The 17250-nt window shown below is 44.4% G+C and overlaps 1 protein-coding gene across 1 annotated transcript in view; it reads left to right on the forward strand.

Annotated features, from left to right (window-relative positions):
* ARID2 (AT-rich interaction domain 2) overlaps positions 1–17250 on the forward strand; it is a 200164-nt gene that overhangs the window by 180145 nt on the left and 2769 nt on the right. The window contains exons 19-20 of the mRNA XM_083365211.1: positions 14450–14570; positions 14654–14745. Coding sequence (XP_083221337.1) covers positions 14450–14570; positions 14654–14745 — 213 coding nt within the window. The remainder of the gene's footprint in view (positions 1–14449; positions 14571–14653; positions 14746–17250) is intronic.

Here is a 17250-nt window from a genome sequence, read left to right on the forward strand (position 1 = left end):
GACAAGACTGAGTGGTTGTACGTGCCGGCATCTCGGGAAATTCAGGCTATTCCATCTTTAACCATGGGGGGTGAGTTATTACCCCCCGTAGATAGGGCTCGCAACTTGGGTGTCCTCCTAGTTTCACAGCTAAATTTTGAAGATCATATAGGAGCCGTGGCCAGGGGGGCTTTTGCCCAGGTTCACCTGGTGCGCCAGTTGCAACCCTATCTGGACCGAGATGCCCTACGCACAGTCACTCATGCGCTCGTGACCTCCCGTCTAGACTACTGCAACGCTCTCTACATGGGGCTGCCCTTGAGGACCACTCGGTGGCTTCAGCTGGTGCAGAATGCGGCTGCGTGAGTTGTGATGGGGGTCTCCCGATACTCCCATGTAACACCTCTACTCCGCGAGCTGCATTGGCTTCCAGTTACCCTCTGGGTGAGATTCAAGGTGCTGGTGATTACCTATAAAGCCCTAAATGGCATGGGTCTGGATTACTTATGGGAGCACCTGCTGCCGGCGTCTACTTCCCTTCGTCCTGTGCGCTCCCACAGAGAGGGCCTCCTCAGGGTGCCGCCGGTCAGAGAGTGCCAGCTGGCAGCCCCCAGGGGGAGAGCATTCTCTGTGGGCGCGCCAGCCCTTTGGAATCATTCACACTTATGAAGGACTGCAGAGATGCTGCAATATTTTTCTTTGGTGTCATGCCTGAGAGTTCTGCACAGCCTTAGATGCCAGAGCCCTTGTCCAACTAGGTGGAGAAGCACTGGGCTAGATTATCCCCTTCCCCACCAAGCCCCAGCCTCTCTCACAAGCAGGTGTAGCCCTGCCCCCCCTTGCTCGAGTGCTGAACCCACCCGGGTTTCAAAGATTACAGCGCCACAGAGCTGGAGAGCTAGGCGCACCACCGCCCTATTCCCTTCACTTGCCAAAAGCATTCCTTTTCCAAATTGCAAGAGGGGCTCTTAAACAAACCTGCTTTCCAGCTCCATCGCATTTCTCTGCCGCCATGGATCTAGAAAGTTTGGTGTAGCACTTGCTCCTGTTTGCACGTGAGCAGGAAGAAACCACCCAGAGGAAACTGACTGCCACATTTGGCTTCTAGATTGGAAGGAATGAGGCTTGGCCAGCCCGGTTCTGCTTCCCTTCCCCATGGCCTTGCTGCAAGATCTCCTAAACAGAAATTTTGCAGAGGATTTGCAGCTATGCATAGCGCAGGTTGACAGAACTAGCTCACCCCTCGTTGCAAGCATGACTCTGCTGGTCTGGAATCCCATTCATGGCCTCTGTCTAACTCAAACGTGGCACCAAAGATAAATTAGCGGTTGGTGATGGAGTGGGGAGGAAAGACCCAAGCAGCTTGGGGCCCCAAGGGGTGGAAAGAGGAGCATTGGGTCTCTCAGTGGGTGGGGGGAGGCCTTTGATGGCTGGACGCACTGGTCATGTTTCTGCACTGGGGCCTCCATGGCCTTCCCCACCTTGAGATACCTCATGTGCACTTAACGACCCGCACATTTGATTTGCGAATGCATGGGCAAAAGAGAGTGATCACGTTCAAAATATGCAATTCACTCCTACAAATTCTCGGGTTGCAAATGTAATTGGCAAGCTCCATTACTTTTGTAACTCAAGGACTACCTATACTCTACTGGAGACGAACCTGAACATATAAGGGTTAAAGCCACGATTAAGGTCTACTTTGTGGCAGTTTGGTGCTCTGACGTGATATTTATGGACCCACTCGTTTTCTGAGGAGAGGTGTTTCCATGCTACTAGATATTGAGTTGCTCCATGATACCTTCTAGAATCTAGGATTTCTTTTACCTCAAAGTGTTGTTCTTCTTCAACCATGAGTAGAGGTGGTGGTGGTGGTGGGGATTTTTGGCCGTAAGGGTGACTGTTGTTGTCTTTTTAGCAAACTGCAGTGAAAGATTGGGTGTACTTGCCTAAGATTTTTGGGTAGTTCTAATTGTACTGTTACTGGGTTTATGATTCTTTTAATTGGAAAAGGTCCTGTATATTTTGGTCCAAGTTTTTTACAGGGCTATAGGGATTTTAGGTATTTTGTAGATAAATATACCATCTCTCCTACAATGAAATGGTGTAGGTTCGACTCTGTTTTTGTCTGCTTGTGCTTTGTCTGCTTGCCTAGCTTCGTCTAAAGCTTCCCTAACGTTTGGCCAGGTGTTTTGCAATTATGCAATCCATTCTTTCAGCGATGGGCTTTCCAGTTCGTTTGGGATTAGTTCTGGCATAGGGTTGAAAGTAAGACCCATGGCTACTTGAAAAGCAGTGTAGCCTGTGCTGGAGTGGACTGTGTTATTTTAAGCAACTTCTGAGAAAGGGAGTAGGTCCGTCCAATTTGTTTGCTGGAAATTAGTAAAGCATCTTAAGCATTGCTTAAGTACTGAGTTAGAGTGTTTCGATTGGCTGTTTCCTTGAGGATGATGACTAGATGACAGTCCCTGAGTGGTTCCTAAGAGGGATAAAAATTCCTTCCAAAATTTTGACGTGAACTGCACTCCCCTATCAGATATGATGCGTTGAGGTGCCACGTGCAGTCTGTAAATGTGCTGCATAAATAGTTTTGCTAAGGTTTTTGCGGTGGGAACCTTTTGGCAAGGTATAAAGTGCACTTGTTTGGAAAACAAATCCGTAACTCCCCATATAACAGTGTTTCCGTTGCTTTCTGGTAATTCCACTATAAAATCCATGGATATTTCTTTCCAGGGTTCTGAGGGGTTCGCCACTGGTTGTAACAGTCCGAGCGACTTTCCTTGCAACCCCTTAGCCGTTGCGCATGTTGGGCAGCTGGCCACATAGCTTTCTATGTCCTTTTTCATGGATGGCCACCAAAATTGCCTTTTAATTAAATGTAAAGTTTTTACAAATCCAAAATGCCCTGCTGATTTTGTATCATGGCACAACTGCATGCAAGTGACCCTCTGGGTGGTTGGTATATATAACATCCCCCCTCACCCCCAAAGGCAGCCCGTGTTTGATCGTGCACACTTGTCTATTTTTCTGGAACCATTCATCTGTTTCCAAAGTCTTTCAGAATTCGATTCCAGTTTGGCTACCCAACTGCAGCTTTATTTTAGCTTGGGCCCTGGTGGTTACTGGCACTGCCAGTTATGGTTCGGGCATAAGTGGTTTAGAGTCGGTATCTCATGTCCTGTTGTATTGGGGCATGCAAGACAGTGCATCTGCCAGGAAATTTTTTTACCCCGGTAAGTGTTTAAGTGTGAAACAGAATTGGTGTAAGTGCTGTGACCAGCGGGCTTGATTAGGAGTGGGATTTCTGGGTGTTTTTAGCGCTTACATTTTTTTGTGGTCCGTCCAGACCTGGAAGGGGATTTTATTTTCTTCAAGGAAATGACGCCACATAAGTAATGACCACCTCACAGTGTAAGCCTCCTTTTCCCACAGAGCCCAGCGTTGTTCTGTCTCAGTGAGTTTTGTGGACGTATATGCACACTGTTGCAGTGCCCCATCCTCAATTTCCTGTAATAATACAGCTCCCACCGCCACATCACTTGCGTCTGCCTGTATTACAGAAGGCTTATCCGGGTCCTGATGCCTCAGTACGGGTTTGGCAGAAAAAAGTCTCTGTAGCCTCTTGAATGCCGCTTGGCATTCCATTGTCCATTTCAGTGGCTGGCTGGGTTTCACTGCCCCCCCCTCGTTTTTAATAAGTTTGTGAGGGGCAGGGCTATTTGGGCAAGCGAAGGGATGAATTGGCGGTAGAAGTTTGCGAAACTCAGAAAACTGTAATTGCTTCCTTGTGCGGGGTGGTGTCCATTCTAATATGGCCCTGACTTGCTCAGGGTCCATTTCAATGCCCTGTGGGGATATGCGATACCCCAGGTAGTCTATTCTTTCCTGGTGGAATTCGCATTTCGATAATTTGGCATATAGGTGGGCAGACCGCAGGTTTTTTTTAAACCGCTCTGACTAGGTTAATATGCTGCTCTTTGGACTCAGTGAAGATAAGGATGTCATCTAGGTAAACCAGGACCCCCTTAAATAGGTACTCTCTTAGCACTTCATTGATTAATTGCATAAAAACTGTGGGGGCCCGTTGTAGTCCAAATGGCAAAACTTTGAACTGGTAGCATCCCATGGGACAATTAAATGCGGTCTTTCATTCGTCCCCTTCCTTGATCCTAACGCGGTAGTACGCTTCTCTTAGGTCTAGTTTGGTAAAAATCCATCCTTTCAATAGGGGGATAACATGTCCTTCATGAGGGGTAGGGGATACAGATTACTTTCACTATTTGCATTCAGGGCGCGGTAATCCACACACAAACACAAAGTGCCGTCCTTCTTCTCCCTAAAGAGGACCGGGGTGGCCACTTTGGGTTTGGCAGGTTCAATAAATCCCCTTTCTAAGTTTTTATTTATGAATCTTTCCATCTCCTCCGTCTCTTTAGGGCTCATGGAGTACAGCCTGGGCTTCGGGAGTTTTGCCCCAGGTTTGATTTCTATAACACAGTCCGTGGGTCGGTGAGGAAGGAGCACATCCGCCCGTTCCTCACTGAAAACTTCAGCAAGGTCCCGGTATTCTTCCGGTATTTCTGGCAACCCCTTCTCTTCTCCCACTGATGCTTTCTTCACTTCTAGGGTTGGTGGGGGCCTTTGGGGTTTTACGTTTGCGTGATCCCCCTCTGGGAATTTGAGTTCTGCTGTCCTCCAATTTACCTAGGGGTTCCATTTCTTTAACCATTCCAGCCCTAAAATCATTTGGCATTCCATGCCTGGGGTCACTACAAATATTATATCTTCTTCATGGTTCCCCAGGGACAGGTGGACTAGTAAGCTGGCTACGGTAGCTGGCACCCCCCCTGCTATGGACCCATCTAACTGGCCAAATGAGATTTGTTGCTTTAGTCTCCTCATGGAATGCCCAAATTCCCCACTAGTGGCGGGCTAATGAGGCAGTGGGTGCAGCCAGAGTCTGTTAAGGCTTTCACTTTGACAGCTTTGGGCATAGAGGGAGCTAATATAGTCACTGTCTTGAGGATGGGTGGAATGGATCTACTTATCATGGGTTTGCCCTCCGAGCTGTCCTCCAAGGTGTCCACCGCCCCTGCGGTGTAGGCCAGAGTTCCCTCCTTTTCCTTGGCAGGGGTTGGGGACTGTACAGCTTCTATTGCCCTCATGGGTTCTTTTGGTTTGGCTCGGAACTTCCCTGATCTGGCTGGTTATGGGTCTGATTTGCGCTGAGGGGTTTTGGGCGGCATTCTACGGCACGGTGGCCCTCTCCCACATTTGAAACGGCCCGTTGACTTCTTAGTCATAGCCGGTGGTTTCACTGGCTCGTGCTGGCTCAGGAGGCAGGCAGGCCCATGGTTTTCCTCGGTGCCTCTTTAGTAGGTGTATCTCTGCCTCCTCTGCCTGGACATACCAGTCATCGAGGTAGTGTGGGTCCCCTCGAGGCAGGCAAGCATCATACAGGTCGTAGTTTAGACTTTCTTTGAAATGGCTAAGGAGGATGTCTTCCGGCCAGTTCAGCTTCTTGGCAATGGCCTGGAATTCTTGTGTATATTAAGCCACCAGGCATCTGCCCTGCCTCACTGTTTTGATTCTCTCACGGGCCTTGCAGTCAGCCAGTGGGTCCTCGAATCACCTTCTCAAAGAGGACATGAAACGTTTGAAGTCATTGAGCTCTGGGGCGTTGGAGTCATGCAGGTTCACCACCCAGTCTGCGGCTGGTCCATCCAGGGCAGATTGCACGATACGGATGCGGGCTTTGTCACTTGGGATGTCCTGTCCGTATTCTTCCATGTAACTGAGGACTTGGGTTAGGAAAAACCCCAAGTGTGGTGGCTCCCCCCTGAATTTCGCTTCCAGCGGTGGGAGTCTTTGAATGGATCGGTAGTATTGCCTCCTATCCTGAACTCCATCTGTGGGTCGGCGGGGAGTGAGGGCTGCTGAGGTGGTAGCTACGGGTTCAGCGGACGTCCCCAGGACTACAGGTTCCAAATCCCCCCCAGTGTCTCTCCAGCTGCAGCTCCACGCACTGCTGCGGCCGCGGGGCTCAGGTTTCTCCTCCCTTAGAGAGCCAAGGTTTTTTTTCATCAGGTCAATAGCTTTCTCTAGGATCCAGTCTGAGTGTGGTGCATAACTCCCTTCATCTTTGCTAACATGCAGGGATTTCTCCATCTCTTGCTTCCATTCGTGTTGGTGGCTGCCCCTTCTCAGGATCACTTTTCTCGATACCTTTTCCCACTCGCTTTTTTTCCCAATGCCCATCGACCATCGAGGTTTGTGGTCGCGTGTCTCCACCACCTCTTCCCCTGAGGAGTATAACGCTTCAGATCCCGATAGCTGGTGGGATCTTGGTTGGTGGGGAAGGCTCCCTTTCCATAGGACTTTCTTCCTTTTCTCCCTGCCTTGTCGTTCGACACTGTATTTTTTGCAAAGTCTCCTGGTAAGGTTCTTCCTCCCAGGTTGACTATTAATGCAGATCCTAATGTCAGGACCCACCTCAAACCCACATCTTAAGAAAGCAGAACTCTTGGAGACAGTTTCTTCCAAGCAGGAACTTTTACTAAGAAATAGGAGATAGCAGGCATAATAGACAGGATCTGAAGGATTCCCTTACAGCTCGATAATTTTAAAATGCCCCCAAGCAAACTCCACCTACAGTTCATTCGGGCAGTTCCAGACCAGCCAATCTCCAGGTGGTCAAGTCCATCGTGGGAAAGGAAAAATAACATCAATCCAATTCCGTTTGCAGCACGATCATTCCACAGCTCTTCACACCTCCTTTGGCAAATAAACCAGATCCCGGAAGTTTGTGTCTCTTCCCCCACCTCTTTTCCTAGTTGCCCGGTAAGGGAGGAAAAGTTCAGAGAGATGCATAGTATTGAAAGCAATTTGTTACATTGTAATGGATAGCAGACAGGCAAATAAACAAAAAGTTACATTTAATGGAGGAAGTGAAAACAATAAAGCCTGCATGCCTATCCCCTACCCCCTTGGGAATATGGCAGAATCCAGGGGAAGGTGAGATTTTGTTTTAGCTCAGAGGAGATAGTTAGAAAATCTGGAAACGATATGGATTTGTTGGGGCAGATGGGTCCTTAGGACTGTGAGCTCAGCCACCTGGTCTTTAAATCCATGCCCTTCCTGGCTTGTTAAAGCAAGCTGGGGGTGGCGTATGAGTAACCCTGTTGTAATGCGCTCTACATGGGACTCTCTTGAAGACTACCAGGAAGCTTCAAAATGGAATGATGCAGGCAGTAATGTGTGTTCCTTGTAGAACACACATTACACTGCTGCTCTCCAAGCTGCATTGGTAATTTGTTTCCAGACCCAATTCAATTTGCTTGATCTTTAAAGCCATACATGGGACCAGGTTATTAGAGGGATAATACCAGAAGGATTATTCTTCTGTCCCACCAGATCTAGTAGAGAAGGTATGTTGCAAGTTGTTTCATTTAGGGACCTAGGCAATGGGTCTTCTTGGCTGTGGCACCCATGTTGTAGAATATCCCCCCCCCAAGTTTAGGCTGACACCATTATTCTGATTTTCCAAAAATCCTTTAAGATTTAGTTTTGCCATCAAGCCTGGGGATCCAACAGAACTAGTGGATATTAGAATAGTTCAGTTATTGTTAACATCCATTTTCCTATTACATTTTAGCTGCCTTTTAGAGTTTTTTTAATGTGAATAATCGTCATCATCATCATCTGCCAGACTGTCTCACCTCATTTACATGGACAATCTGAAGCTGTATGGAAAAACTCCATGTGAAATAGAATCACTGCTCAACACTGTCCGTATATATAGCCAAGATATTGCAATGGAGTTTGGATTGGACAGATATGCCACGCTCATTATCAAACAAGGAAAAATAATGCAAACTGAAGGAATCAAGATGCTCCATGAAAATAACATTAAGAGTCTGGATGAAGATATTACTACAAATACCTGGATATCCTTCAAGCTGACAACATCAAACACAATGAAGTCAAGAAATTAGAGGTGAATACATGGAGGAAATACCATCAAGGCAATCAACACCTGGGCAATTCCAATCATTAGATACTAGCAGGAATAGTGGACTGGACTCAATCAGAACTAAAAGCAATGGATAGGAAGAGCAGAAAAATAAGGACAATGAATCATGCCCTTCATCCTCACAGCGACATTGAGAGACTCTACCTACCAAGGCAAATAGGTGGGCATGCAATGTTGCAAGTGCATCAGATGGTTGAAGAAGAAAAAGGGCTTTGGAAGAATATCTGAAGGACAATGAAGATGCACTGAACTTAATATGTTGGGAAGACTTACTGACTACTGGAGAGACCAAACTGGCCTACAAGAAAGACCAAATGAAGAACAAATTGGAGGCATGGGAAGACAAAGCACTACATGACCAGTATATTAAGAAAAATAGGGAAAGCAGATAATAACAAGACATGGCAACGGCTAAGAGGAGTTGAAGAAAGAGAGCAAGGGACTAATTCTGGCTGCACAAGACCATGCCTTAAGGACAATTGCATACAAAGCCAGAATTGAGAAGACAGCAACAGATAGTAAGTGCTGCCTATGCAAAGAAGCTGAGGAAACAGTGGATCACCTGGTAAGCTGTTGCAAGAAGATCTCACAGATTAACTACAAGAAGGGGCATGACCAAGTAGCAACAATGGTGCATTGGAAGATCTGCAAGAAATATCATTTGCCTGCAAGCAAGAACTGGTAAGAACATAAAATACAGAAAGTCATAGAAAATAAAGAAGTTAAATTGCTCTGTGACTTTATAATTCAAACAGACAGGGACCTGCTACATAACACTCCAGACTTAACAATTGTCGATAAGAAAGACAAAAAAAGTCTCCATAGTGGATGGAGCAATGCTTACAGACAGCAGAATAGAAGAGAAGGAACTGGTGAAGAGGACTGCTGGTTTGAAAGAGGGGTCAAAGAGGCCATCTAACGTGTTTCCCCCCCCCAAATAAGACCCAGTCTCTTTTTCCCTCCAAAAGAGGCACCAGGTATTATTTTTGGGGTAGGGAAGTGTCTTTTCCACTCACTTCTGTCACAGACAGCCCCGTCCAGCTGGCCCACTTCTCCGGCACAAGGAGCAGCTTTATTCTGTAGCTGAGAATGGAGCTCTGGCCTGCATTTCACAGTCAAAGACCTTTCCGGAAGACCACTGCAGCTGAGAACTGAACAATAGATTCAATCCCAGGCTCGGTTCTCATCTGCAGAGGCCTTGCAGAATCAAGCTATTGATTGAATCCATAGCTCGGTTCTCAGCTATGGGAAGGCCTCTGACTGAAATGCAGACCTAGGGATTCTGCAGAAGAAGTGGGCCATCGAGGAGAGGCCTGGCTGTAAGGTAAGTGGGTGTGGGGTGCGTGGGGCACCTCCACACCCCGACCCCCACCTAGCTTTATTTTTAGGTGTGTGCCTCACCGTAAAACTAGGGCTTATTTTTTGGGTTGGACTTATATTAGACCCACCCGCAAAAATCAAGCTAGGACTTATTTTCAGAGTAGGTTTTACTTTCCCGGCTCTCTCAGTACAGTTCTTTCAACAGTTCCAAGAAGGCTCCACACCCATTTGCACTACTCAGGTGACCCTGACAACATATAAACCTCCAGGTGGCCTCAACAACTCTCTAAAAGAATGCAAATGACCAGCTGTCTGCAAGGAGCATAAATCCTTCCATTCCCCACCATCCAGTCAGAATGGAAGAAGTTTCTTGGATGAGAAGCAAGGCGTCTTCAAAATTAAAAAAAACCCAAGAAAGTCCAATTGCCTCATGCAAAAGCATCTTTGGGACAACTATGACTGGATGACTGAAAATCTGCATAGACAATAAGTTGTGCTAGTGAGTTGACTTTAAATTATTAAATGCTGCATTTATAGGAATTGAACATTGGTCTTCCATTGGTCGTGCATAATGTAGATTTAACAACCTCAGTGTTTATCTTAACAGAGAAAATCAGGGTCACTTTATAAAGTAAAGCTTTCCACTGTCAGTTGAATAATCCCTATATCTGCTTACTTTAGGAAAGCTAAAGGAATATTTGGAGTAAGCCATTTTGATCAAAGACTATTTTTTTCACTTTAAGCTTATTATTATTAGGGTTATGCTGTGAATTGGTGTGAAACCAAAGTCTGATGTAGAATAAAACACTTGAGTTAACACAGTTACCTAACTTATCCTGCCTTTTTGAAGATTGTGGAGTTCCATTGTATAATTTGGCTAAGCTCTATCTTACCTATGGACAAAAAAAAGAGAAATAAAAATAAACTAGAAAAGACCTCAGTTACAGCTGCAATGATTACACTATTGAAACCCTCAAAGGGCCAGATTGCGACAAAGGAGAAAATGGAGAAAATCTATCTATGTGTGTCAAGCTGTGAAACCTACTGTCTTTAGGACTGCTGCATGCTTCTAGTTTGCCAACAGTGCAGGAAGGGAAGAGGTGAAAGTTTGAATCCACAGGTGCTCCTTATCAACGTGAGAGCTGAAGAATTATTTTGGTGAACTGAAGTTTCTTCTCATAACAATTACCAGAAGATATATTGAACAATGTGATCTGAACTGTCAGAGTGGGGAGGGCAAGTGTTACTCTGAATTATCTGTTTCCTACCATAGCTTTAGAGTTAGCTTTCCTTCAAACTTGCTGGATTGGTTTTTGCCTAATAAAGTTAACATTGGAGTTCATCATGTCTCTAGTGTTTTGCTTGGTTGGGCTTATTAAGTCGGAATATGACACTAAGCTAACTCTCAAAAATTTCCTAAATTAATTAAGGGGTCCTGAGCCCCTGTGCCTTTCTGGAAGCCTCCAAAGGGCTGGTGAAGACTCAGTAGAAGATGCCTGAAACAGAGAAGCTGGCTGGAGCCGGATTGGGATCGACCAGCAGGACTCCAGCTGAGGTCTGAAAGCACCTTTGTAACCCCACCAAGCTCACCCATCCGAAGGAGTAAGTTGAACGCGAAGAGCTGACCCCAACCCTGGAATGGACTGGTAGGCCAGCGATGTTCAACCAGCCCGAGTTGAAGAAGTGGCGAGAGGAGCTATAGAGAGCCATGGCAGCCAAGTTTGTGATGTACTGCCCTCAGCCCCAGTGGGGCAGAGAACTGGAGTGGTAGGAGCAAGGAGCTTCAGAGTGGACGTCCCCCAAGAAGCGCTACCTGCCAAGGTACAGTAGCCAGTTGGTGGAGCAGCTGAGGCAGAAGTTTAGCAGCCTAGAGATTTGTGAAGAATAGCCAGTCCCATGGCGGGATCCAAAACCCTGAAGGGGCTCTGCTCTGCTCCTGGCATCGGCACCAGTTCTCTCACCTCAACACATAGCAGGAGCAGCAGCCGCAGTGACTGGGATTGCTACTAGCCCACTGCCGGGGCCACCTCCTCAGCCCGACCTGGGACAGAGAGCCTGCAGCCATCCACCAGCTGCCCAGCCTGGGAGGGCAGACTGGCAATCCCCCCTCCGGGTCCCTGGTATGGAGTTTGCCTGTGGATGTACCGATATGGTGGGGGCTGGATGCTGAGACACGAGCCGGTGCCAAGGCCACCTCCACCCCCACTGCTGAGGGGTACATTTGATGGAAACCCTGAGAAGCTGGCATTCTTCCTCAATCAAGACTGGACCCACCTTGACTGACATGGAGAAGATTACCCTGATGATGAGGCCCAGGTGGATATCGTAGTGGCCAACCTTGAAGGGGAGGCAGTGGAATGGGTGACAGTTCTCCATGATGTAGGTGCCCCTGAGTTGGCAGACCACGATGCATTTCTCTGTGGACTCAGACCTTCCAGAGATCCTGTGCAAACCCAACAGGCAGAGGTAGAGATTCGGAAGCTCAAGCAGCAGAGTAGACCAGTGGCTAAATACATTAAAGATTTCAGGAGGATCGCAGGGAGGCTGAGGCACTGGCCACAGAAACTCTTGACCCAATAGTTCCAAGAGGGGCTGAGCCACAACCTCTTCCATATGTGCCTAGCCTGGGGGATCCCAAACACACATGGTCGCCAAAGATGAAGAAGGGCATTGAGAGCTTTGTGGTGAGCTGTGCTCTCTGTGCGGCCAGCAAAAGATTACCAGGGAAGAGTCCGGAACTGTTGCAGCAGGTGGCTGACCCAACCAGACCCTGGTGGGGAGATAGCCATGGACTTTATAGTGGAGCTACCGGAAAGTGGGGGAAATATGGACTGTGATAGACCTATTTTCCAAGCAAGCCCACTTCATTGCATGCACTGGACTCTCCTCAGCCCAGAAGTTAGCGAAGATGTTTTTGCAACATATCTACCAGCTGCATGGGGTGACTAAGCACATCATTTCAGATTGTGGGGTCCAATTTACTGCTAAGTTCTGGAGGCAGTTATTAAAAATGATTGGGTCTTCCTAGGGGCTCAACTCTGCTTTTCATCTGAGTACTAATGGATCAGTAGAACGAGCTAACACAATAGTGGAACGGTACCTGCGTTTCTATGTCAACAATCAGCAAACAAACTGGTGAGAACTCTTGCAGTGCACAACAGTACTGGTTTCACTCCATTTAAATTAGCGATGGGGTGGAGTTTGTGCCTAATCCAGAGTGCCCACAGGACCCCCATCCTGAATCAAGTGACTGGGTGGGTTCTTTTCAAAGGATTTGGACTAATGTGAAGAAGGCTCTAGATAAGGCAGCCAAAGTCAGAAAAAACAGGCAGATAAGCGAGCTCCCCAGAAGACATTCCATGTGGGAAATAAAGTGTATCTGTCTACAAAGTATCTTAAGCTGAGACAGAGTTGCAAAAAGTTAGGGCTGAAGTCCTTTACCCATAATGAAAGTCATTAACCTGGTGACCATAGAGCTGAAATTACCAAAGTTGTTGGGTAAGATGCACCCGGTGTTCCATTGTAGCTTATTGAAGCCATACAAGGAATCCACACTGAGACCAGTAGGGGCGGGAGTCCCCACCCTAATAGTGGTAGAAGGGGAAATGCATTATGAAGTTAAGCAAATCCTTGTTTCCAGAATCCACAAGGGGAAGCTGCAGTACTTAATCCAATGGGAGAGTTACCCGATGTCTAGATGGGTGAAGGCCCAGCATGTAAAAGCGGAATGTTTGGTAAAACAATTCCACACAAAATACCCCCAGAAGCTGGCACCAGTACAAGGAAAAAATTAGCAAGCATTTATGTGTATTCTTTTTGTTTTCTAGATTCCCTTTCCTTTGTAGAGGGGAACGACCTGTCAAGCTGGGAAGCCTACTGTTTTTAGGACTGCTGCATGCTTTTAGTTTGCCAGCAGTTCAGGAGGGGGAAGAGGGGAAAGTTTGAATCCACAGGTGCTCCTTATCAATGTGAGAGCTGAAGAATTATTTTGGCGACTAAAGTTTTTTCTCATAACAATTACCAGAAGATATATTGGACAATGTGACCTGAACTGTCAGAGAGGGCAGGGGAAGTTTTACTCTTTTAATTATCTGTTTCCTGCCATAGCTTTAGGGTTAGTTTTCCTTTAAACTTGCCAGATTGGTTTTTTTGCCTAATAAAATTAACATTGGGGTTCATCATGTTTCTTATGTTTTGCTTGGTTGGGGTTATTCAGCTGGAGTATGACAATATCATTGTTAAGTGTCTACATTGACTTGATAGCACAAAATGAATCAAATGTATCAAATGGAAAAAAGTTTTTTGGTAAGGGAAAATGGACAAATGGACCAGCAGATTAACTCTCAATGACCATGTCTAAGAAATTCCATTATTTTAACAGACATTGTCAACTATTTGGGAAGGTGGCTTTTCTCATAAAAATTTCACATGAATCTATTACTTTATTGCCTGGAACACAAAAGATGTGATACATTATCAACCAATGTATTTATTAAAGCAAGATTTAATTTTTTTTACAGTAAAGTAAAAAAAAATTACTGCAAAGTTTTTCAGATGTGTTTAAATGTTTATAAATGCTTTTGAATGTTTAATTTCTGCATAAATGCAACTTAGAACATTATTGATTTTCCACACAATTCCTAAAACTAAAGAGAACCTAGTTCTAGATGCACTGCCAACGCAAAATTAAATATTTTAGATCTGCATAATCTTCTCTCCCCAAAGAATAATACTTTTAAATAGTTTAAAAGTATAATAGAAAATAATGCAAGAAAACTATCATTGTTCCTTATTCCAAAGGCTTTCAATTCTTGGGAAACATTGCTGTACCCATAGCATTTGGAGGAGAGGTTGTTGTTGCATTTGAGGGACAGTTATTTAAATGAGTAGATTAACAAAAATTAATATAATAGTATAATAGTAATGTTGACAAAACATCTTACAAAGTAAATGGCAACTTCTCTAATATATTATTATTTTATTAGTTAAAATATGAACAACCTTCTCTTGAGGAATAAAATAATTAGAACCATTAGCACCAAGCATCAGTTTAGCAGAAGGAAACAATACTTGTGCCAGAAACACTGTGTAATTATTTTTATTTGTAAATCTATTCAGGCCACCAACTGCTGGGGGTTCTTCTACTCCCAGAGCACAGAAGGCTATTGTCAATCACCCTAGTGCTGCCCTCATGGCTTTAAGGCGGGGATCACGAAACCTCGTTTTCAGAGATTTCACAGTAAGTAGAATAATATGGATGATACACTGGAAAAACATAGTTATGACACTGGTACTAAAAACTTGGTTTCTTTTCTGACTTAGGATGAAAAAGAGGGACCAATTACTAAACACATCCGATTAACAGCTGCCTTAATATTAAAAAATATTGGTAAATATTCAGAATGTGGTCGCAGGTGAGTAGATTGTCTCTAATGCAGTATTGCATATTTGCTCATGAATACATTTTCAGAGATGACAAATGTAATCTTAAACATTATTAAATACAGTGTACCAGCGTGTAATTTCCTTTTTTTTTGTCCTTATTCTGACACTTAAACTTCCTCCTCATTTTCTCTTTCATGGCTGTGTAAAAAGAGGTTGGAAAAGAGTCGTGTTAATTTAATGAAGGTTACTTGGATTTTGGTGTAGGTTTTAGTGCATGTTTGCTTCTTATGTTCTCCCCCCTCATTTTTTTTGTATGTATATGGATATTTTCAAATACTTTGTCAATTATCTATTCCACCAAGCAAAAGTACATGCCTGCATATTCAGAATTTGATTTATTCACATAATTTTAGAAGATGCTTGAGATGAGCAGTTCCCTCATTTCCTTCTTTACTGCCTGATCTCTAAAGCAATATTTTAATGTGTGATGCTCTTTAATGTTCTGGTAATAATGAGACCATATTAAACTGGTTGTCTCCATATTTCTTTCAATATTTAATTCTTTTTCTGAAGAAAACTTAGTATAAGAAAAAAACCAGTTATGTATGGTAAAAGTAGGCATATGAAGGACAATTAATTTAGGGTAATGTGAGTGCAATGTGTGGTAATTCATAGTAACTGTGAATGGTTAGTAAGATTTAAAATGTTTTTTCTTGTGGAAAATCTACACTTAATTGTCCCAGGTGTTGCCCCATTTTGGTTTTAGTGATTTAAATTCAACCCATTTGAATTTAAATGAAAATATTATAATTTTGAATGTGTATCTTTTAGTTCAGGGGTCTCCAACCTGTGGGCCACAGCCTATTGGCCACTGGACTGCATGAGTGGCTGGCTGGTGCATGCGAGCATCACTGTGAGTGTCTGCATTTGCAAACCCACTTGAGCAAGCAATGGGTGTTTGTGCGCACATGTGCAGGCCCTTACCTCTCCCACAAAACCATCCCTTCTTTCCACCCTCCCCCCGCTCTGGGCCAGCAACCCTGAAAGGTTGGGGAACTCTGTTTTAGTGTATCAGTACCATATATTGATTCCTGATTGGTGGGATGTAGGTAACGGTGTGGTTTCCAAGGTGTTTTCTGGATTAGGAATCCTGGCTTACAAAAAATAGTGTGAGTGTGCTTTGTTTATGATTGAGGCACTCTGCCCTAAATGGGCCAAAACTGACCAGTACTGTCCCAGCCATTAGCAGGAAATGCTGCCTGTACCATGGGGCAATTAATTTTGAAATTCTTATGTGCTATTTATAACATCTTACCTAGTATATCCAGGAAATACTGGTCTTTTTTATGACTATTGTTATCAGATCAGTATGAAGTAGTTTTTCTGAATGTGGGCAAATTCTGCTACGTTGTATGTAAAATTAGGTAAACTTTAACTGCTGACTGTTAATCTGCCACCAATCACAATATATTATTCTGTCTGCCTTTTATTTTTTACTATTATTATTGTTTTAATGCTTTTATTTTCTAGTCTGTGACCATAATAAAAATTGATTGAACCTGTTAGCAATTCATAGGTATGTTTTAGTTGCCAATGAATTATGAGAATAGAAAAACCATGGATGAATGGGAGAGGAAAATGCAAAACTCTGAATTAATATAAACCAAGATAGAAAGTCATTATGTTAAATAATATGAAATATTCAGAGACCAAATAATGAATCAGGGTGGTTATTTATATACTTTTTTGGCTATAATCTGTTGATATGTATATATGAAAAAGGAATTAATAAAAAAGAATAAATTACTGATCATGATGAAATATGAGGGATGAGCCATTTTTGATGGTTTAATGGTGTGTTTAGTGGAAAAACAGATATGGAAGAAAGGTAAAATAAATTAGAGTGAAAGTAAAATGACAAAAGGAAGTGAAAATCAACATTCTGAATGAAAAGTCATTACAGATAGCAATAGCACTTATGTACAACTTCACAGTGCTTTACAGCCCTCTCTAAGCAAATTACGGAGTCAACATATTGCCTCCAACAATCTAGGTCCTCATTTTACCAACCTCATGGATAGAAGGCTGAGTCAACCTTGAGCCGGTCAGGATCGGAGGAATCAAACTCCTGGCAATGTGAGCAGAGTGGTACTTATGACCAGTCCTCAAAATTCAGTACCCCTGCAGTCACATGATCACAATTGGGTGCTTGGCAACTGGCTTGCATTTATGAGTCTCATGATCACATGATCATCATTTTGCGACTTTCCCTGATGACTTCCTACAAGCAAAGTCAGTGAGGAAGCCAGCAAAGAAGGTCTCAAGTTGCTCCCATTAGTTGCACCTGCCTCCACTCTATAGCACATGCTTTCCCAGCCACACACGGACCATGCTACAGCAGCCCCTTCCATGCCATACTACAATACCTTCTACAACACTCCCTTCCCACATTTATGCCATACTACAATACTTCCCACTCACCCAGGTGTACTTCAAAGCACTCACCTGCTGGCTTAATTGCAAGTTTCCCTGCT

This window comes from Vipera ursinii (assembly GCF_947247035.1).
Source record: "Vipera ursinii genome assembly, chromosome: 6".
Lineage (NCBI taxonomy): Eukaryota > Metazoa > Chordata > Lepidosauria > Squamata > Viperidae > Vipera > Vipera ursinii.